General features: G+C 46.4%; 1 protein-coding gene across 1 annotated transcript in view; it reads right to left on the bottom strand.

The window, feature by feature from the left end:
• Positions 1–20,054, bottom strand: part of TRABD2A (TraB domain containing 2A) — a 104,696-nt gene extending 84,642 nt beyond the window's left edge. The window contains exon 1 of the mRNA XM_060237062.1: positions 19,398–20,054. Coding sequence (XP_060093045.1) covers positions 19,398–19,514 — 117 coding nt within the window. The 5' untranslated portion in view covers positions 19,515–20,054. The remainder of the gene's footprint in view (positions 1–19,397) is intronic.
• Positions 20,055–21,989: the final 1,935 nt, after the last annotated feature.

The following is a 21,989-nucleotide window of genomic DNA, read 5'->3' as shown; positions in this document are numbered from 1 at the left end:
GGCCAGCGTGTTTGTGCCCATTTCCCCATCCCATGTTGATTTCTACACACCTCACATGGTTTGAAGAGGGCTGCTGTGGCAGACATTCATATTGACAAGAGAAAGATAAGGAATGGCAATATGAGCATACCAGTAAGAAATTTAAGTTTATTTCATCCCTGCCACTTATTCATATGCCTAGTTCTCACTGAGGAGATAAACCTAGATCCAGGGGTTTACAATTTCAGACTGGATATGCCTCCCAAACAAAACTAAACAGTTCTCCACACAGAGAACTAGCAGTTCAGGGGAAAGTCACTAGCCCAAGTTGCAGCCTTCTCAGTCATGGCACCGGAGTTCTGGAACTTTTTCCCTAAAGAAGATTCATCCTTCTGTTTTCATCTTCTATCAGGGGATGAAGACTTTTCTGTTTTGTTTGACACTCCCTGAAGCTATGCTAAGTGGTGTTAACTAGCTGAAGTCATATCAACTGCTGAACTATGGCCTTTGGCTGTACTATTGTGGGAGTTATGACCCTCTATTTTATGTATTATGTTTATGAGATATTTTAAATTTGTTGTGTTTAATTGGATATGTTTTATTTATTGTTATTGCAACGTTTTAATGTTGTAAGCCGCCCTGAGCCCGCCTTGAGGGATAGGGAGGGGTATAAATCGCAAATTAAATCAAATTAAATTTAAACTTAGCGATTACTCCTTCCTTACTAAGGGTTTAATCACTGTTGTATGTATTTTAACTTTTAAAAAAATTGTTTTAATGATGTGTGTTGGATGGGGTTGGATTTATATTGTTAGCTTCCTTGGTGGCCCTTGTAAGGGCACAAAGATGGCATAAAAATGTGTAAATAATGTGTTTAAAAACCATATTTTTATCTGCAAAAGGCTTCCAGAGGGGAAGTATGGACAAACACTAAATTACGCCAGCCCCGTAAATGCAATCAAACTCTAACGCAGGTATTTCACCACCTTGGTGACAACTGGGCCTTACATAGAACAACAAGCAATGGTCCAAGAAAAAATCTTTGGCAGGTGTTGCATCTCTCACCAACACTGACTTTTTTCACATACGCACTTTTAGTATATAGATCAAGATGGGCAGCTGGATTAGTCAATCTAGCAGTAGAAAAGAGCAAGAGTCCTTAAAGACTTACAAATTTGTGGCAGGTATGAGCTTTCTTGAGTCACTGTTCACAAAAACAGTGAGAAGTGAGCAGTGACTCATGAAAGCTCATACCCTAACCACAAATTTTGTTAGTCTTTAAGGTGCTACTGGAATGCCTTTAATGTATTAATGTGACATTTTAAGATATGCACATAAAAACTTAGTTGCACAGCTTATGTACAGTGTGAAAAGGGCTTCAGATTACCCTACACTGCAACTCAAACAGAATTACACCTTTCTTGGTCTGCTGATTTCAACAGAAAGGTGTACCTTTGCTTAGGACTGCACCAGTCAGCTTGGAGGAGACCCATGGTTTTTGGCAGAAGAAAGGTGTTGCTAATTCCTTCAGGGCATAGTCAGCTTGGCTGACTCTCTAAGAAGTGTTATTTTAAGACATTAAAAATAGATATCAACTTCAGATTCAAGCTATTTTCAAAACAGCTCAAGATTTTAGGGCTCCTGCCAGGTTTATTCCCCCGGAAGGGAAAAAGCAGTATTTATAGGGCCAAAACAGGAGGTAACAGTCCATTCAAAAAAGACACACTTCCTCCTTCATGGTAGTGAGGATGTGGGATGTTGACAAAAACACTTCAGGAACTTTGATCTGGCACAGATCCAAAACGTTCTGCTGTGTTTGATAGTAACACACCTTGGCATCTGCCATTATTTTCATCATCAAAAACTATTTGGGAATGAGGGGAAGTTAAAGTGAGGGCATTAAGGCAAGAAAACTGCATACATAAATAATACTAACTTAAGTATCATGTAGCAAAGCTGCTTTGGCTCCCTCTCATTCAATTATGCTGAAAAGCTGAGTTGATAGGTGATAACCTGTGATGACTCCCCAGGCTGCTCTGTATAAAAGTCCCTACAACCACAGGTTCCCTCCACAAGAACTTCTAGATTCAATAGTTATGAAAGTCATGTACCAAGGAACCACAGAGTGGGAGGAGGACACTGTTTCTGTGACTGAAGATCACCACTGTAAATGGCTCTGATGCTGCCAGCATGATGTAGGAGTGTCAAGACTAGAATCTGAAAGACTCAGGGTTGGCTCTAGATGGTCTGGCCCCCTAGGCAAGGCTAACTTCCGGCACCTCACCTGAACTGATGATGTCACTGAGTCACATGAGGAGCAACCAATTCGAACCCCCCAGGAGGCCAGCGCCCTAGACAATTACCTAGTTTGCCTACTGGCAGAGCTGGCCCTGAACATGCTTCTAAGTTCACTGCCTTCAGTGGACAAAGGAAGATGGCAACTCTGCTCAGTTGCACTGTATACATTGTGGTGGTGGAAAGGGCCGGCAAGTCATAGCTGACTTATGACAACCCTTCAGGGTTTTCAAGGCAAGAGATGTTCAGAGGTGAGCTGCCGTTGCCTGCCTCTGCATCAAGAACCTGGCATTCCCTGGAGGTCTTCCATCCAAATGCTAACCTGGGTCATCCCTACTTACCTTCTGAGTTCGAGCTAGGCTAGGCTATCCAGGTCAGGTCACACTGTATACTAGGGCTTTTTTTGTAGTAGGAGCTCCTTTGCATGTTAGGCCACACACCCCTGATGTAACCAATCCTCCTGGAGCTTACAGTAGGTCCTGTAAACTCTTGAAGGATTGGCTACATCATGGAGGTGTGGCCTGATACGCAAAGGCATTCCTGCTACATACATACCTATTATCAAACGTCAAAGCAGACTGACTGTGAACAACAGAGGCATGATTAAAGAGACCAGGAGCCCCCATTAAACCTATGCACAGACATGCACAACAGCAGCAAAAAAATCAGATAAGGTGACCACCCCCCAACCTTCAGAGCAGGGGAACCCAACTGTTTAAATACCTGCATCACTAACAATCAATGGCATGCATAGAAGCATATATGCTGCCATGAAAATTGGTCTGTGACAAAGTTCAAAATCTACGCATTAAAATTGGGCTACAAGCCTTGAATTTTGGTGTCCAGAAAGAAAGAAAATTAAGTCACAGGCTAATTGCATGTGTATCACATTCAGAAACATGCAACACAGAAGATGATGATATTGGATTTATATCCCGCCCTCCACTCCGAAGAGTCTCAGAGCGGCTCACAATCTCCTTTACCTTCCTCCCCCACAACAGACACCCTGTGAGGTGGGTGGGGCTGGAGAGGGCTCTCACAGCAGCTGCCCTTTCAAGGACAACCTCTGCCAGAGCTATGGCTGACCCAAGGCCATGCTAGCAGATGCAAGTGGAGGAGTGGGGAATCAAACCCGGATCTCCCAGATAAGAGTCCGCACACTTAACCACTACACCAAACTGGCTCTCAGTAGTGAAGGCAGGCTTGAAGAGGCTGACCAATTGGCCAAACAGCATCAGCTTATTGCCTGCTTATGTGACCCTAATCAAACTTAGTCCCTCCGCCCAGAATGCCCTGACTTGAAGTGGCAGCCTCCCTTTTTATGGCACCATATGGATCGTAAATTAAGGTCATGACTACATGCAGGCTGCAGATCTCCCGGGAGGGCTCATGCAGCTGTTTCAAGACCCATGTGCTACCTCTCCTACTGGCCATGTGCTGTCACTGCAGGCATCTCTGTGACAAAGTTAGAGTCCAACTGCACCTTAAAGTCCTTTTATTCAGGACATGAGCTTTTGAATGCATGCAAACTTTGTCAAACAGGATGCAGGCATGTCTGTAGAGCATCACTGGATTCGAAAGGATGCAAAGTGAACAAGTCAGCTACCCAAGCATATCAAATACTCAAGAGAAAAAATAGCCTAGCTTCCTTTTATACCTTTAACAACAGCTCAGTATGTGGGAAAGGAGAGACTAAGCAAGTGAAGATTTTTGTGGCACTGAGATAAATTAATGTAATCTCTATGCCAGGAAAAGCTACATATAAGTACTTTTTCCATTTTGGTAGCTGTTAACAGATTTTTTTGTATTATTTCAGACACAACCATTTAGCACTGGATTTTATTTAAAGCCACTTGCATCCAGTTAGCAAAGCACAGTTGAGCTGTTCTTGAGGTAAACTGCTTTCCTTCATTTTCACCTCTTCTGGGTGCCAGTTTGGTGTAATGGTTAAGTGTGTGGCCTCTTATCTGGGAGAATCGGGTTTGATTCCCCACTCCTCCACTTGCAGCTGCTGGAATGGTCTTGGGTTAGCCATAGCTATTCCAGGAGTTGTCCTTGAAAAGGCAGCTGCTGTGAGAGCCCTCTCAGCCCCACCCACCTCACAGGGTGTCTGTTGTGGGGGGAGAAGATACAGGAGACCGTAAGCCACTCTCTGAGTCTCTGATTCAGAGAGAAAGGAGGGGTATAAATCTACAGTCGTCGTCTTCTTCTGAATCACTATAGTGTGCTGTTTAAAGTGTCTGCAGCGCTTCTAATAGCACCGTGCTTCCACCCCACCCCTTTTCGCTGGGCAATCTTCCGCAACCGTTTTTTTTAATTGAGCGCCCCACTGAGATGCTTTGGCACCGTTATATTGGTCTAGCCTTACAGCACTCAACTTAGAACATTCAAGAAAAAAAAGTTCAAGGCAGATCACACAGCGAAAAGGGTGAGGGGGAAACACAGCACTGTTCAAAATGGCCAGATTACTTCAGAGAGGGCTCATTAATGCAATGAAATTCGCAGTATGAAAACTCCGTCCCTATATCACTTTACTCGGAACCGGGCCAACAACAGATAACTTCCCATTTGGAATGGTAATGTGAAAGGGGTCATAGCAAATGACTTGTTAAATTGCTGAAAAACTGATGGCTGCTAGAGGCATAGCTCCTCAAGTCAGCTCGTTTCAAGGACTACCCTCAAGCCCACTGCATATATCAAAGCAAGAAAATGCAGGCCAAGTTCCCTGGAAGGATGCTTGTGGAACTTAAAGGCAAATTGTTTTTCTTAATTGGCATATTTCTGATAATATTCTAGTAAATTAACTCTATAAGTACTGGATCAATATACAAGGCTTTTTTTGTAGCAGGAACTCCTTTGCATATTAGGCCACGTGCCCCTGATGCCAATCCTCTAAGAGATTACAGTAGGCCTGTAAGCTTTTGGAGGACTGGTTACATCAGGGGTGTGTGGCCTAATATGTAAAGGAGTTCTTGCTACAAAAAAAGGCCCTGCCAAAATATGATTATTGGTAAACTGGAACAAATCCAGAGAAGGGCAACAAAGATGGCGAACGGTCTGGAGACCAAGTCCTATGAGGAAACGTTGAAGGGGCTGGGTATGTTCAGCCTGGAGAGGAGACAACTGAGTGGTGATATGATAGCCATCTTCAAGTATTTGAAAGGCTGTCATATAGAGGATGGAGCAGAGTTGTTTTCTGTTGCCTCAGGTTTGACCAGAACTAACAGGTTGAAATTAAGTCAAAAGAGTTTTCAGCTAAACATTGGGATGAACATCCTGACAGAGCAATTCCTCAGGGGAACAGGCTCTCTTGGGAGGTGATGGGCCAGGGGTGGCCAAACTGTGGCTCAAGAGCCACACTAAGCTCTTTCACACATATTGTGTGGCTCTCAAAGCCCCCACTGACCTGTTAGCCAGCTTGAAGAAGGCATTTCTCTCTTTAAATCGCTTATACAAGCCAAACCAGCCAGCGGTTTGGAGAATGTGTTTAAAGTTCAAGTTGCTTTCTTTTCAAATTTCCCTCCCTCCCTCATTCATTAATTTTCCTTTCTTCCTTCCAACATCTGACACTGATGTCTTGTGGCTCTCAAACATCTGTTATCTATTCTATGTGGCTCTTACATTAAGCAAGTTTGGCCATCCCTGTTTGGCTCTCTTGCTTTGGAGGTCAGATGGCCATCTGACAGCAATGCAGATTCTGTGAATTTAGACAGATCATGAGAGGGAGGGCAGGAAGCGATGACCAGAGCTCAGCTCTTATGCCCCTTTCTTATATGTCCAGGGTAATACTGATCACCACTTTGTGGTCAGGAAGAAATTTCCCTCTAGGCTGGATTAGTTTAGGGATCCTGGAGGTTTTTTGCCTTCCTCTGACCATAGAGCAGAGATCACTGGGGGAGTAGAAGAGTAGCTGTGAATTCCCTGTGTGTGCAGGGAACTAGACCAGATGAACCCTGGGGTCCCATCCAGCTCTATGTAGCTATGATTCATTAACTAACCAAAGTTTTGCAGGTTTCCTTTTTCACCAAATGCTGACCCTGCACAGATTCCCTAACTGAAGCATGCATTTAAAAATAGCATTTGGAGAGTTTTTGGTTGAAAGGAGAACAAGGAAAACTTGATTTCAACCAACATGGCGCGATGGCAAGAGCGTCAGACTAGGAGATCCAGGTTTGATTCCCCCACTTTGCAATGGAGCTCCTTGGGTGACCTTGAGCCTGCCATACACCCTCAGCCTAACCTCCCTCCCAGAGTGGTTGTGAAGCAGTGGTAGGGAGAACATTGTTGCAAACTGTTTTAGGTCTCCATTGCAGAGGAAAGTGGAGCATAAATGAAGTAAATAAATAAATCACAACTTTGGAAATTAATTTCATCAACAATCAAGTTGCAACATTTGTTGCAGCCCTGAACACTGGCTTTAGAAAGGTAATACAACCTGTGCCTTGGGGGAGTAAGTACATTTGATGATGACTGCATGCAAAATTTAAAACCGCTAAGCTTTTCAGATAAACTCTGATACTGCTGTGTCTGATCTTTCCCAACTAGAGGACCTGTGAAACAAAACCAATTGCTAAGGAATAGTATCTACCTCTCCCACTGTCATAATAACTTGAAGGAACAGGAGGATGTTAAGAAAAGCTGCATGTGGTCGTGCATTTTAATGGCCCAGCAATCAGGGACTAATGAGCCCCTTTTAAGACATTTCACCTTCTGGCTGTCATTCAGAATGCTACTGCCTTTGCTCAAGGTGAAATCCGATGAGTTTCTAAAGCAACGATGGGGTTTGATTGTACATCTATGCAAAAGCTTATCACAAGATGCTTCCCATCAACTAACCTTGGGCACAATTGCCATGGAATGCAAGAATTTAAAGCCCATTCACTTGCATGGCAAGTGTATAACAGAGCAATCCTGAGAAGTTACACCTTGTCAGATCCACCGAAACCAATGGTTTTAGACGGATGAAACATTGCTTAAGATGGCATTGTAAGCCCCACTACTGAAATCAAAGCAGAAACCAGAAAACATCATCACTGCCCAACACCCAACATGATTTTCAAAGCATATAACTTATTTTGAGCAAAGAAAAAAAAATGGGGGGGGGGGGTCAACCCAGCCCAAATTTAAGAAAAATTCCTTCATTTACATGGAAAAGGTTGAAGCAAACACTTTCCCTTCTAAAAACTGATACCCTTTGAAGGTCTGTTTTCTATTTTAAAAAGTATGACCCCATCTGACTAAGTGGAGCCTAGAGGTCAGGTTATGCAACTTCAGGCAGAAGAAGTATCTGGTAATAGTCCAGTTGCAACTGACCAGTCTAAATCCTTTTTTTTTTTTTTTTTTGCAGAGGGGCTTGGTAGCTGGGTTTTCAGGTAGCTGGCTCAAGGTTGACTCAGCCTTCCATCCTTCCGAGATCGGTAAAATGAGTACCCAGCTTGCTGGGGGGGGGGGGGGGAAGTGTAGATGACTGGGGAAGGCAATGGCAAACCACCCCATAAAAAAGTCTGCCGTGAAAACGTTGTGAAAGCAACATCACCCCAGAGTCAGAAATTACTGGTGCTTGCACAGGGGACTTTTCTTTTCCTCCTGTGTGAGCAAAGCAGAATTGTAGGGCCTAAGTTCAATACCCATCCCAAGCAACTTATAGCAACCTGATGGAAATATATGTTTAATTTCAGAGGCTTGGAGTTTGCATAAAGGAGTCAGAGACGATTGCTTATCAAAAGAAATAAAGTTTACTAGAAAACATCAGGATAGGGTACTTGGCATAAAAAAAAACATAACTTAGTTTACCAGCTAGTCCAACTATGTCTGTCCTCTCCATGGCTACATTATACCACCCTTTGTCTAACTTCTTGTTCCCAGAAAGCAGTTGCAAACAGGAAGACAGGCTATTCAGCTTGCATATAAGATCAAAGCATTTCACACCTAACATCCTTTCTGACCAATGTTGTGTTTGTACGTGTCCCGGGTTTAGAAGACTCGGTTTACAATTGGGTTTAGGTTACAATACATCCTTACCTCTTTCAGGTAAACCGTTAACTCTATAATGCCTGAAATGTGCATAGCTTGTATTCCAGCACAACCCCGTAGGGCTTTCAAGGCAAGAGATATTCCAAGGCGGTTTGCCATTGCTTGCCTCTGCATGGCAACCCAGGTATTCCTTTAGTGGTCTTGCATCCAAGTGCTGACCAGAACTGACCCTGCTTAGCCTCCAGGATCTGATGAGATCAGGCTATCCTGGTCAGAGAACATAGTACAGCAACTTAACTCACGTTGGTATTTTAGGGTTTAAAGTCAAAGGTAAAGCGCTGAGTCGTTACCGACCCATGGGGTGACGTCGCATCATGATGTTTTCTTGGCAGACTTTTTACGGGATGGTTTGCCGTTGCCTTCCCTAGTCATCTACACTGAGGATTCTAGGGTTTGCATACATATAAGGTAGGATAAGGAAATGGTTTGTCCAAGGGTCAGTTCACATACTTTCTTGAGTTTGTTTGATCAAGCGTGTTCTCAAAGTCCTGCCCTCCCTGGGCACACAGGGGCTTGGCTTGGGCTGGGACCGTGGCATCCAGCAGGAGGAGATTTCACTCTCTCCACCACCACCATCCTCAACTCCTTTGCCCAACCTGAAACAGGCCCACGGTGATATTATTAGCTCCCCTGGGAAAACTTACATGTATCCATCAGCATATTAAGTTCTTAACAGGTCAAATAACAACTCCCTGGGGGCATTTTAGGTCAGGAAAAGGATGCAGGGAAGGCAGAATTGGTCTGTGGGCACCTGGAAATCACATTCACGTCTGTTTTACAGCTCTGCTGCTTTGACTTTATAATATCCCAAGATAAGCGGCCGACAAACTATGCTGGAACCACTGCCCAGTTCTGGGGGACCACCTGCTGGTTGCTAAGATGCTTGCCAAGGTCATTGGAGTTGCACTGGTCCAGCAGGGCACTTCCCGCGATCTTAAACAAGACTACATACTTTTGAAGGCTTTACGTAGATACCTATTGCTGGACTACCGTAATGCATTCCACACAGGGCTGCCTTTGAAGGAAGCACCAACTGGTATTTCTAACTGGAGACAATCTCTCAGAGCATACAGCTGCTGCACAGCATCAGCAGAAATGGTTACTGGTTTGCTTTTGAGCTCAATTCAAAGGTTATTATTTTTAAAGCCCTTCATGGCCTGGGACCTTCATACTCACTGAACCACATCCCCCCCCGGACCAGTTACATTCGAAAGACAGCCTTCTGCTGCTGGCACCCTCTCCTAGGACTGCCTGCAGGGCAAATGTTATGTCACAAACAGTCTCTATAGTGGATCCATTCTTTGGAATGGCCTAGCAGAGGGCACCTTCACTTGCTGCATTCACAAAAATGCGCAAGGTAGTCTTATTCGAGAGGACATTTGGTGGAAGGAAAACTGTTTTGGCAGATATGGCTCTGTTTCACCATTGTAAAGTCTATGCACATTTATTTTGTTGTTGGATGCTTGTGATGCTTTTGGGTCCGTGCTGACTTGCTGGTTGCCTTCAATCCCGCAGCAATACACACACACACACACACACAAATAATTACTGCTTTATATTTTAGAAGGATTTTAATCTTAGTTAGCTGTATTGGTTATGGGGGTTTCAGCATAAAATGCAGACTTGCCCTTGTGTTTCTATGCAGATATATTTAGCAGGTGAACACTTCTGCTATTTCTATGCTAGGGAAAACTTCCCCTGCTGAATTCCTGTATGCTAGCATGCTGCTAAAAGTAACAGAAACAAGGTTAGTAAAACAACTGGCAACCATAAGTATATCATGAACACAGGAAACTGCTTTACACTGACTCAGATACTATGTCAGATCAATCAATGTCAGTGTCTACTCATACTAGCAGCGGCTCTCTAGGATTTCAGATCTACTCCGTCTCCGACCTGGTCGGTTCACCCCTCCTTGGGCAACCTGGTGGGTCGCAGCTCGCCATATTGATGCCGAACTAGTGCAGACACCCGATTGGCATAGCCCGCTGCAGCCCAGAACTCCTGAGCTCACACGATCCGCCAGCCTCAGCCTCTCCGCAGCCGGGATTACAGGCGCACGCCATCTAGGATTTCAGGCAATGGTCTTTCTTATCATCTACTTGATTCTTTCCACTGTGGGTGCTGGAATTGAACCCAGGACCTTCTGCATGCCAATCACATGCTCTGCCTCTGAACCACAGCCCCATTCCCTCCTGTCTGCATGCAGACATCACAGGGAGATAGAGCCTCACTGTCCCAGCCCTGACACACACAGAACTTCATCACATGTACAGCTCTTACATATGGACCTATGAAGCTGCCTTATACTGAATCAGACCCTTGGTCCATCAAAGTCAGTACTGTCTTCTCAGACTGGCAGCAGCTCTCCAGGGTCTCAAGTTGAGGTTTTTCACACCTATTTGCCTGGACCCTTTTTTGGAGATGCCGGGGACTGAACCTGGGACCTTCTGCTTCCCAAGCAGATGCTCTACCACTGAGCCACCATCCCTCCTTCTGCTGGTCACTGTTTGTAACTACTACAAATGGCAGCAATTCCAGAGCTAAGTTAGCAGATACATAGACAAGGGAGAAAATGACAATGGCGCTCTCGAATGATGTCCCTAAGTGATGTTTCACAGCCAAGCTTTAAAAGTTTTAATGCAAGATTATTTGAGCTTTCTTCAGTGTAACCTATTAGCTTGACAAGCATTCAACTAGTCTCCGTAGTTGTGCTTTAGCTGTAGCTTTGTAGGCAGATATGAACACAGGAAGCTGTCTGGATCAAACCAAAGGCCTGTTGGTGATGATTCTTCTCTGCACGTTGTGGGGAAAGCTTCAACAGTGCAGATTTCTAAATATGAAGCTGCTGTTAAAAGCATTTTTCTGGTCAGTTAGCAAGAGCCAGTATGGTGTACTTGATAGTCAGATCTGGGAGACCCAAGTTTGAATTTCTACTCTGCCATGGAAGGTCACCAGATGACCTTTGGCCAGTCACAAAGTCTCAACCTAACCAACCTCACAGGATTGTTGTGAAGAAAAAAACCAGGAGGAGCACAAATGATGTATGCCACCAGGAGCTCCTTGGAGAGGAAAGGAAAGGTCCCCTGTGCAAGCACCAGTCATTTCCGACTCTGGGGTGACATTGCTTTCGCAACGTTTTCATGGCAGACTTTTTACGGGGTGGTTTGTCATTGCCTTCCCCAGTCATCTTCACTTTCCCCCCAGCAAGCTGGGTACTCATTTTACCGACCTTGGAAGGATGGAAGGAACCTCGAGCTGGCTACCTGAAAACCCAGCTTCCACCAGGGATCGAACTCAGGTCATGAGCAGAGCTTAGGGCTGCAGCACTGCAGCTTTAACACTCTGCGCCACGGGTCTCTTTTTCCTTGGAGAAGGACGGGATAAAAACGCACTAAATAAATACATAAGGCCCACCATAAATATAAAAGGCTTACTATGATGTAAAATACAGTCAACACATTCCTCCCCCTCCTAAAGGAAACAAAACATTACCTGCTTTTATTTAGGTCGCTGTTTGGATCCACATTGTTTGTAAGCCCAAACCTGGAGTGATGAAATCTGCTGATGACACTATAGAGCAGGAATGCCTGTGGGCACCAAGTCATCTCCAAACACTTTTCCTGGTACCCACCAAGGCTTCTAAATAACCACTGGAGATTTGACTATCTTTTTTTTTTTTTAAATGTTGCTTTGGCTACATCTACTTTTAGAAGGGCTTTTTCATGGCATGAACACAGTTCCAGCTGGCTTTGTGTCAGGGGGTGTGGCCTAATATGCAAATGAGTTCCTGCTGGGCTTTTTCTACCCAAAAAACCCCTGTGTGAAACAATGGTGATGGGGGGGGGGGGTGGCCTAATAGGCAAGTGAGTTCCTGCTGGGCTTTTTCTACATAAGGATCACCACTGTGTGACTGAAGATGAGCTGCAGCAGCATTGTATGGCATGCCCCGCCTCCTGTGTGGCAGCCATTTTGTGGCTGCACCCACACTGTTCAGAATTCCAAAAGGTACCCACAGGCTCAAAAAGGTTGCAGACCCCTGCTACAGAATAACAACAACAAAAAACCTTAAGAAACATTTATTCAACCTAAACTTCCTTAACACATTCTGATCTCAAAGACATTCTTCAGGAGAAAATTCTTTCAAGAATTTAATAACTCCACATTCAAAATGCATTTAAAAGCTTGGATTGTACAGATCTAATTGCCCACAGAGAAGTTAAGCTACCAATATTCTGTTGCTTTCACGCTATGTAGTGCAAGGAACTGTCACTGATTTTTGAGCTAACAATGCAGCCAATTATCACCCTATCTTTAATTTGCCCTTTCTGGGCAAAGGTGATTGAGAGAGCAGACATGGCCCAACTCCAGGCATCCTCAGATAAGTCATGTGCTCTGGAATCTTTTTAGTCTGGCCTCAGGCCAGACTACGAGACAGAGACGGCACTGGTAGCTTTAGTTGATGATCTCTGTCTGAACGTGGAGAAAGGCCATGCCTTTTTGTTGCTCCTACTGGATTTATCTGCAGCCTTTGATACAGCAGACCAAGCTATCTTGTTGAAACATCTGGAGGCAGGAACAGGTATCAGGAGTCCCGCTTTGGATTGATTCAAATTGTTCCTTACAGACCAAATCTGAGGGGTTGTTGTTGGAGACCAGTTACTATCATATGGTGTTTGTCTCGTGGGTTTCTACAAGGTGCAGTCATCCTCTTTGCTATTCAAAGTCAGTGTAAAGCCTTTAGGAGAAATAATGCATAGTTTTGAATCAGATGCCATCGGTAAGCTCACAACACTCAGCTCCTTCTCTCTCAAGCCATATCTCCTGGGGTCTTGAGCCACTGCCTGTGTGGTTTAATGGCTGAGCGTGAACAAACTGCAATTGAACTTTGCCAAGATGGAGGTAATGCCAGCTGGGAAGCCTGAGGTCTTGAGGAACTCTGAATGTCCCACTTTCAGTGGGGGACAGCTAACCTTTGCTAACTCAGCAAACATTCAAGAGTCAGAGTTATACTTGACCCGGCATTACCGCAGGAGAAACAAGTTAATGCAGCACAGCAGCAGCAGCAGCAGCAGCAAAAAAAAAAAAATTCTACTGTGATTTAACCTGAAGAAGACAGCCCCCTACTACTGTCAAGTCTGTCTGTAACTCTGGCTCAGTCAGAGAGCATTCTAGGTAGAACCAAAGTATATTCAATTGCTGCTAGCTCGTACCTTCCCTACCCCTCCCTTCCTGTAGTGAGTGTCCTTGCTTTGAAATGGAAAGATGTGAAAGTCTTATCTGTGCCTTCTCAGGCCTGGCTTTCAGAAGGGAGTCAGGAGCCTGCTACGATCAAGGCCACGCAGGCCTGAGAACGAATTGGTAAAATCAATGTGTGACTGTGCCCTGCGTAATCCTCCCCCCTCAGGAATCCCTTTGAAGTGTCCCATATATGCAATGTATCTACAGGTTATTCTTTAGTCTTTCAATGCTGGCCTAGCCTCAAGTATCAGTATCAATAAAGTAGTTTCACTGTATCAACAACGACTCGTTATTGAATCTGCCGACTTGACAACTACCTTGACTCAGTTGATCTGGTCACCTATGCGGATGTCATCACTGTAGCATCAAGAATAGACTACTGTAGTCCTGACCTCAATAGCCAAAGCAAGACCGATCTCATCCGATGCTAAGCAGGGTAGACTCCGGCAAGTACCTGGATAGCAGACCTCCTTGGAATACCAGAACTGGAGGCAGGGGCAGGATTTAATCAGCCACCTCTCTGAATATCCTCCATGCCCTAGTAGGGGTCAGTCACCAGAGGTCACCATGACTTCCAGGTACACACACACACAAAAAAAAATACCCACCACCCCCAAATCTGAAGACTAGACTACTGTAACGCATTTTGTATGCGTCTCCCTTCAAAAGGCATTTGGAAGCTCCAGCTATGAAAGATGCTGCAGCTCAGTTATCATAAAGAACCAGTGCTTGCAGAACCAAGTGCACAGCATGCTTCTTTTCATTTGGGGGACTTTTTTTTTTGGTTTTGAAAGGAGGTCAATGGACTTCCCAAAACTGGAACCCAAGGGATACTGCTACTCTAGTACAGCAGTACTTGTTCTGTGACCCACAGAGAACCACATGAACTTTTTTTTGCCATTAAGTTACAGCTGACTTAGGGTGACTCAGCAGGGTCTTAATGGTGATAGACTTCAGAGGTGGTTTGCCATCACCTGCCTCTGCATAGTGACCCTGGACTTCCATAGTGGTCTCCCATTAAGGATGACAGCTCCAAATTGGGAAATACCTGGAGATGCTGAGGGTGGAGCCTGGGCGTTGGGGAAGGGGAGGGACCTCAGCAATGTATAATGCCATAATGTCAAAGCAGCCATTTTCTCCAGGGAAACAGATCTTAGTCATTTGCAAATAAGCTGTAATAGTGAAAGATCTCCAGGCGCCACCTGGAGGGTGGCATCTTATCTCCCATCCAAATACTAACTAAGGCTGACCCTTCTGAGTTTCTGAGACCTGACAAGATCAGACTAGCCTGAGCCATCTGAGTCACGGCATAATTAAAACAGACCAGCAGTTCACATTACTTCCTTCCCAGGAATGTGGCCTACATTTCAGGGAGGCTCTCAGCTTATCCATTCTTCCACTGGCAGCTGTTTCAAGTTGGGCACCACCTGCAAACCTCAAGCCCCACTGGGCAAGGGTTTTGCCCACTTTCCTAAAATATGGGGCAGGTGCTACAGTGAGAACAGGGCTCAGAAGGGCCACAGAAGGCACACCAAAAGCCACTGAGTATCTCTGTTGTAGTATTTCTGTTTCTATGTGTGTTCCCACGTTCTGTGTCATGAGCTGGGGCCGGGTCAGGCAAAGTCCAGGGGCAGTCCAAGGTCTGTAGCTGGTGAGCAAAGAGGGTCCAAGGCGCCAAAACCGAATCACAGTCCAGGTATCGCAGGTCAGAGGTTCAGAAGCCGAAGTCAGGGGGTCCAGAAGTCAAAGCCAAAGTCAGGGGGTCCAGAAGCCAAAGTCAAAAGCCGAAGTGGATGCTAGAACGTCAGGTAAGTGACTTCCACAAAGCCTCCTCCCAAAGCCCACAGCTATATAGCCCTCTGCTGTCTGTTGCCCATTTGGGCTAATTGCTGGCTCAGAGAGGCAGTCAGGATCCTGCTGAGACTCAAGCATCCTCACTCCTAGAAGGGCCAGAATCCTTTCAAAACTCAGGGCTCAGGGAGCGTCTTGCTCGTGAGCGTGCCGCCCTCCTCCGATCCCTGAGGTCCTGACGAGGGCAGTCACGCACACGAGCCACCCGAGAGGGCGAGGCAGGGGAGCTTGGATCTTCTCCAGCAGGAGGCAGGGGCACTGGTGCAGATGGCAGGGGCACAGTTTCTTCTGCAGGCTCAGCTTCTTCGGCAGGGTCCCCAGCACCCATGACATTTTGCACCCAAACGCTTCCCCAAAACTCAAAGCTACCCTTTCACTGGTAGTAGCCAAGTCAGTAGGCATGACCCTGGCACCTCCAGACCCCATTTTTCTCAGCCACATTGTGTGAGGTCTTCTGGTGCACCACCAACTTAATCCACTGTCCTCTGCCAATGCCACTGGGTTATTTTATTTAGATACATATACCTCACTTTTCTCCACAACAAGGACCCAAAGAAGCTAACAACATCATTCTCCCTCTTCCATGTTATCCTCACAACAACCACTCTATGAGGTAGGTTAGACTGACAGTGGATAACTGACGACTGGTCATCTAGCAAGCTTCCATGGCGGAGTGGGAATTCATGTCTGGGTTATCCAAATCCTAGGCTAACACCACACTGGTCAATTTTCCTCACTTATGCTGACGAAGTATCCATAAAAAGAAACCAGCAGTGTTATAAAGTTGCATTTTCCTGAACTACACAATTATTTTGGCAAGTATAGATGTCCCATTCTCTCTTGCATCTGATCATACTACCTGCCATGAGGTCTATGCCTCCTTCCCCAGATAATTTTACCTGAAGCAAGATTCCAGCAGAGTTCTAATCCAGCATTTGACGCAGAATTCCTTTGAAAATGTATCCATACCCTTGCCAGTACATATACTGGAATCAGTACACATCAGCATAAATACAGATCTTATGGAGGCACAATCTGATTTGTATATACAGCAAGCAGTGAATGGAACATCTGTGTGGAACATCAACTGGTTTGGACAGTACCAGAGCTTTCCAGGACCTTTATGTGCAGAGAACTGAGGGCTGGTAGTAAAGACAAAGGTCAGAGTTTAATGGCAATTCCCCAGTGGAAGGGAACTTCAATGATGAACTAACTCCCATTGGTTATGAAGGGGATTACTGTTGCTACCCCACTCATTCATCCTCAAGAGTTGGTTCCACAGGACTGAATGGGACCTCTGAACAAACATGCATCATGTAACATGTGGGTTGCCAACAGCCTGAACGGGGAAAATGTCTCACCCCTTTAATATAGGATTAAAAGGATGTTATTTACTTCCGTGACATGAACATGAAAGGACACACACACACCCCTTTAAGTTGCTGGCAACCTGAGATCACACTTGTTAATGTTTCTATATTGTGCCCAACGTTTTTACAGTGTTTAAGGGCAGTATTTATTTTAAATTAGTGCTTCCAGATAAGCATCCAAAGTAGCACAAATCCATCACAACACCCTGCTTGAGAATCGTCATTTTAACTGACACACCCTGATCCAAAACCCAATGGGTGGGAAAAAAACTTATTTAGAATTAGAATGCTATTACCATTATTTGTTTTATGGCTCCTTTAATACTTCTGTCCTCTGATTTGTCCAGTGCTCATACTAGCAACAGTTGCAGTTGGACACCCCATTAAGTGCTCTAAGACCACTTTCTTGGAAATAAGTCCCAATGAACAAAATGGGACTTAATTTGTGAGCAGTCTTCCTTAGGGGTTGCTCTGCAAAAACTTTCAAAAGGGACTTAGGCAGCCTACCAGGGTGTGGGTTTACAAACACTCTCTCCAAAGTGTTACCTCCAAGAAACAAATGAGAATTGCACAATACTGGCATGCAACACAATCTTGTTCATGTTTACTTGGAAGTAAATATTTCAGCAGGCCTCTCTCTTCCAAATAAGTGACACACATTTGCCCTGTTAAGTAAAACATGCTCCAAGCTTGACACTTCTGATTCAAAGCTGTGCAGGGAGCGTGCCAGTGAATTCCAGTACCGTTTGCAGGAAAGGATATATTAGCAGCAGTGGAATAAAACCTGGCATAGCTACAAAACTGCATTTGCAAACCCAGACCAACCCAGTCTGGTCCAATGGAGGTTTACTTAGACGCAACTCTACCCTTGGCCAGAAGCTGAAATTCCACACACACTTCTAAGTAGATGCACACAGCACTGGAGCTCATGCTGTTCTTGCAAAGACATCTTTCCACCATGATAGAGCCAGGTGGATAGCCATGTTGGTCTGCAGCAAGAGAACAAAGTTGAAATCCAGTAGCAATTTAAGACCAACAAAGTTTCATGAAAGTTTATGCCCAGAATTAAACTTTATTGCTCTTAAAGATGCTACTGGACTCCAACTTTGTTCTACCTTTCCAAAACGGGTGTGCAATCTTGTCCTATTCTGGGGTTCCCTATCTTAGCAACTCCAAGGTACAGGTCAAAGAAGTCATCCCCAATCATCCTGGTCTTTCCAGTTGTCTTCAAAAGCAAAAAACTAGTTAGAAGAAGTAATCTGTCTGTTGTTGATCCCCCCCCACACACACATACACACAACTGGCAAGAAAAAAGGTTTTGTCCAGAGATCTTTATAATCCAAGTCAGCCAAGCAGGGGGGCATCGTTTTAAAAGCCTGCAAAGCCACGATCCCCCTTAACAGGGGCAGGGGATAAAACAAACAGCACAAATGAAGGGCTGATGGAGGTGTTTTTGGAATGCCCGCCGGCCTCCCCCCCCCCATCCCCCCCCCCCCCCCCCGGCGGGGCGCTGACGGCCAGGGGAGATTGGCAAAGGGGTGAGAAGTCTTAAAAGTAAACACAGCGCCTCCCCGACAGAAGACCCAAACAAACAGCAGGCTGGCACCTCCACTGAACCTTATCTCCTCTCCCCGCTGGATCTCATTAAAGGCACTCTAAATCTCATCAAGGGCCAATTTACACCCCAGCCTCTCCCCCCTCTCTGGTGTAAAAAAAAAAAGAGAGAGAGAGAGAGAAAGATTTGGCATCTCCAACACACAGTCCCTTCCTTGCCTCTGTCCTTCTTTGGAAAGGTGTTTTCCCTGCCGCTCCAACTGAAGGGTAGATCGATCTTGATTAAGAAATAAATTCCCCCTCGTTCTCTGGGCTCACGCCTAAAGACCTCAGTTCCCTCGCATAGTTGCTAAAGGGCTCTCTCGGGTTGCATTCATCTCGGAGCACCTTCCAGGCGTCCTTGTGGAGCAATCTTTCCTGGATCCGAGGATCCTCTCCTCCGTCCGGTGAGCCACCCGAAGCTGGCGCCACTAGACGTCCCAAATGCGCTTCAAGAGGGAACTCCCCACGGAAGTCGAGGGGATTTCCCGTGCAAATCAGCGGCAAAGGAGGGTGCGCTGCAAAGGATGCCAGCCTGCTTTGCAATTCCCTCCCCTCCCTTTCCAAATTCCTTGCAATTGACAGAGTGCTGCAAGCCTCAGTGGAATAACAAAAAAAAACCTTTCCAACAAACGCAGGAGCGATGCATGAAGCCAAGATTATCTTTTGACTCCCCCCCAACTTCAGATTACCGAGGCAAAGAGTCCCCAGAGACTCCCCACCTTTCCAAATTCCTTGCAATTGAGAGAGTGCTACAAGCCTCAGTGGAATAACAAAAAAAAAACCCTTTCCAACAAACGCAGGAACGATGCATGATCATCTCTAACCACCCCGGCCCCCCCAGGGGGATTACCAAGGCAAAGAGTCCCCCGAGACGTCCCCTGAATGTGATCTCTCCCGCCCGGGGCGGGTCTGCCGATAAACCAGATCGCCTCTTTTTAACTTACTTCCAACGCCCCGGCCAGTCTCCTCTTCCCTCCGCCCCGCAACCTGCCCTTCCCGCGCCTCCTCCTGCCCCCGGGGAGCGCCACTTACTTTCCTCTGGAGCTCGCAGCTGGTGGCGGCGGCAGGGTCCCGGCTTTGCGTCGCTCCAGCCAGCAGGAGGAGGAGATAGTTGAGCAGCAAGTAAGCCCCGCCGTTGTACACCACCATCCTACTGAACTCCACGCCCGGAGCACAGATGGGGAGGAGGAGGGCGGGGAGGGGGCGCCCCGGTGGGGAAAGGAAGCGGGACGAGCTCCCGCAACTCCGCCACCGACGCTCGAAAGTTGGCCCCAAAAAGTTTCCTCGTGTTGTTGTTGTTTTTTAAATTACCCCCCTGCCGCAATCTCCCCCCCTCTTTTCAATGCTCCTGCCCCGGCGGCCCAATCCCGAGTCATCCCCTCGCCAAGCCTTCCAGCCGCTGCCCCCTCCCCTTAAAGGGTCCCCGTGCTGGGCGTCCAGGAGGGGGACTCGCCATGCCGCGGATCGAGGCGTGTGCTGGAGGGGGGGGGCGTGGACGCAAGGGCGGGGACTCCCCCCAAGCACCGATCCCCCCTCCTTCCCTCTCGGCGTCTCGCCTTCCTCTTGCAAAAAAAAAAAGTTGCTCCGGCGGAGGAGGCGCTCTCTGCGATTGCTGCGAGCAGGCCCTGGCTGGAGGAGGCACGAAGTCACACTCTCGGTGGGATTGGCCGCAGGAGGTGCCTAACCCTAAACTCTCGCCCGCCGCCCCACCTCCTCCTCCCCTCGCCTCCGCCCCCCCCCCTCCGCCCTAAGCCACGGGGTCCAGCCGGCCTCCTGCTGCGCTGCCTTGCCCTGACACTCGCTGGGGAAACTTCCTCCGACGCCGGGGTGACCCAGCCTCCGGGCGAACAGAGGCTTTTCTGGACAGACCGCCAGCCTTTGGGAGAAAGGGCAGTGGGTTAGAATGCGTGCAATCTCCTTTCACCCCCTCTCTCCCTCCCCCGCCCCCCAAAAAAGAGGGAAAGAACCAAAACGGCTCAAACCTGTGAACCACGAGTGAGCTTTGTCATAAAAATAAAACCACCACAAATGACAGTTCCAATCCTTAAAGGGGGACTTTAACCCAGAAGAGGAGGTAATGTCCTCACAGAACCCGACTTCCCAGAGAACAGACAACCATCAATCACCCTTGTCAAAAACCTGCCCCAGTCCTGATGACTTCTAGCGTTGGACTACATGGGCCATTGGCTTGATCCAACATGGCTTCTCTTATGTTCTTATGATGGAGGGAGAGGGATGCATGCATGTTTTCAGTGTTTTCCCTGGTTGGGACTCAAAATAGGACATTGCTCTCTCCTCCATTTTGTCACAACATCCCTGTGAAGTAGGTCAGGCTGAGAATATGTAATAGGCCCCAGGTCACCTGGCAAGTTTCTGTGGTTGAAGGGAGGATTCGAACTCCAGACTCCCATGATCTTAGTCCAATGCTATCCACTATGTCACACCTGCTCTTAGACTAGACCAGGGGTAGGGAACATTGGCTCTCCAGATGTTTTTTGCCTACAACTCCCATCGGCCCCAGCCAGCATGGCCATTGGCTGGGGCTGATGGGAGTTGTAGGCAAAAAACATCTGGAGAGCCAACATTCCCTACACCTGGACTAGACCCACTTTGCTGGGATTCTGAAGCCCACTAGCTAGTGTTGAGAAGACTTGTTTGATGGATTTCAGTGACTACCTTACCAAAAGTTTCTCTTTCTTTTGGTTTGACTTATCATATTCAGCCACTGAGTTATCCATAACTTTGCAACAACTTTATCTTTGTTAGATAACAGATTGGGGATATATAACAACAAGAACAGTTGTATTCAATATATCTGCTATATCTTTGTATCCCTCTTCAAGAGTCGGCAATTAGAAATTAATGCAGCAGGAACCCACCATAAGATTATTAGAAAGTAAGAGAGAAGTTTGGGCCTGCTGCTACACCGTCACCATCTTCCCTCTTATCTATCTACCATATTCTAATTCTGTTTTCTCCAGTTAGGGAATTCCTTAGTCTTGTTGGGACCAGCCATTTTATAATGCTCAGACAGCAAAAAGCTTGTATGGAGGAAGGAAAGAGCAAGTTAATGTCTATTCGCACTTCATTCCTCCTACATAAGTTTGCTTGGAAGCAAGTCCCCATGAATTCAGTTGGAGCTCTGTCATGTACTGAAGTCGGAGACATTCAGATGGCCACATGCTTTATTAGCGAGTACATCACAAAGACAACATGGCAGGGCCGGGTCCCCTGTTATATACATTTCCTGGAACAACCTTCTTCCTGGTCAGGTCCAATCCTGGCCAGTTAAACTTCTTGCCACTGATCGTCATAGGCGGGCTGTGTTCGTCCTGTCCAGGCACCGCTCACAGGCGTGCCGCATGCTGTGCTGTACCATCCGGGGCGAACACCAGACACAACAAGCTCACTCCAATGGCACATGGTTGCAAACCAAACAGTGAGAGCCTATGCCAAGTTATTCCAGTCTAAGCGATTTACTTATTCATACCACGCTTTTCTCCCCAACACGGTCCCAAAATTGCTTACACCTTGTTCTTTTCTCCTCCATTTTTTCTCTTACAACCACCACCCTGTGGTATAGGTTAGGCTGTGAATGCTTCTGTGGCAGAGTGGGAATTCGAA

The sequence above is a fragment of the Heteronotia binoei genome, chromosome 4 (assembly GCF_032191835.1).
Source record: "Heteronotia binoei isolate CCM8104 ecotype False Entrance Well chromosome 4, APGP_CSIRO_Hbin_v1, whole genome shotgun sequence".
Lineage (NCBI taxonomy): Eukaryota > Metazoa > Chordata > Lepidosauria > Squamata > Gekkonidae > Heteronotia > Heteronotia binoei.
The sequence above is the reverse complement of the archived record's forward strand: the minus strand, read 5'-3'. Positions and strand labels throughout refer to the sequence as shown.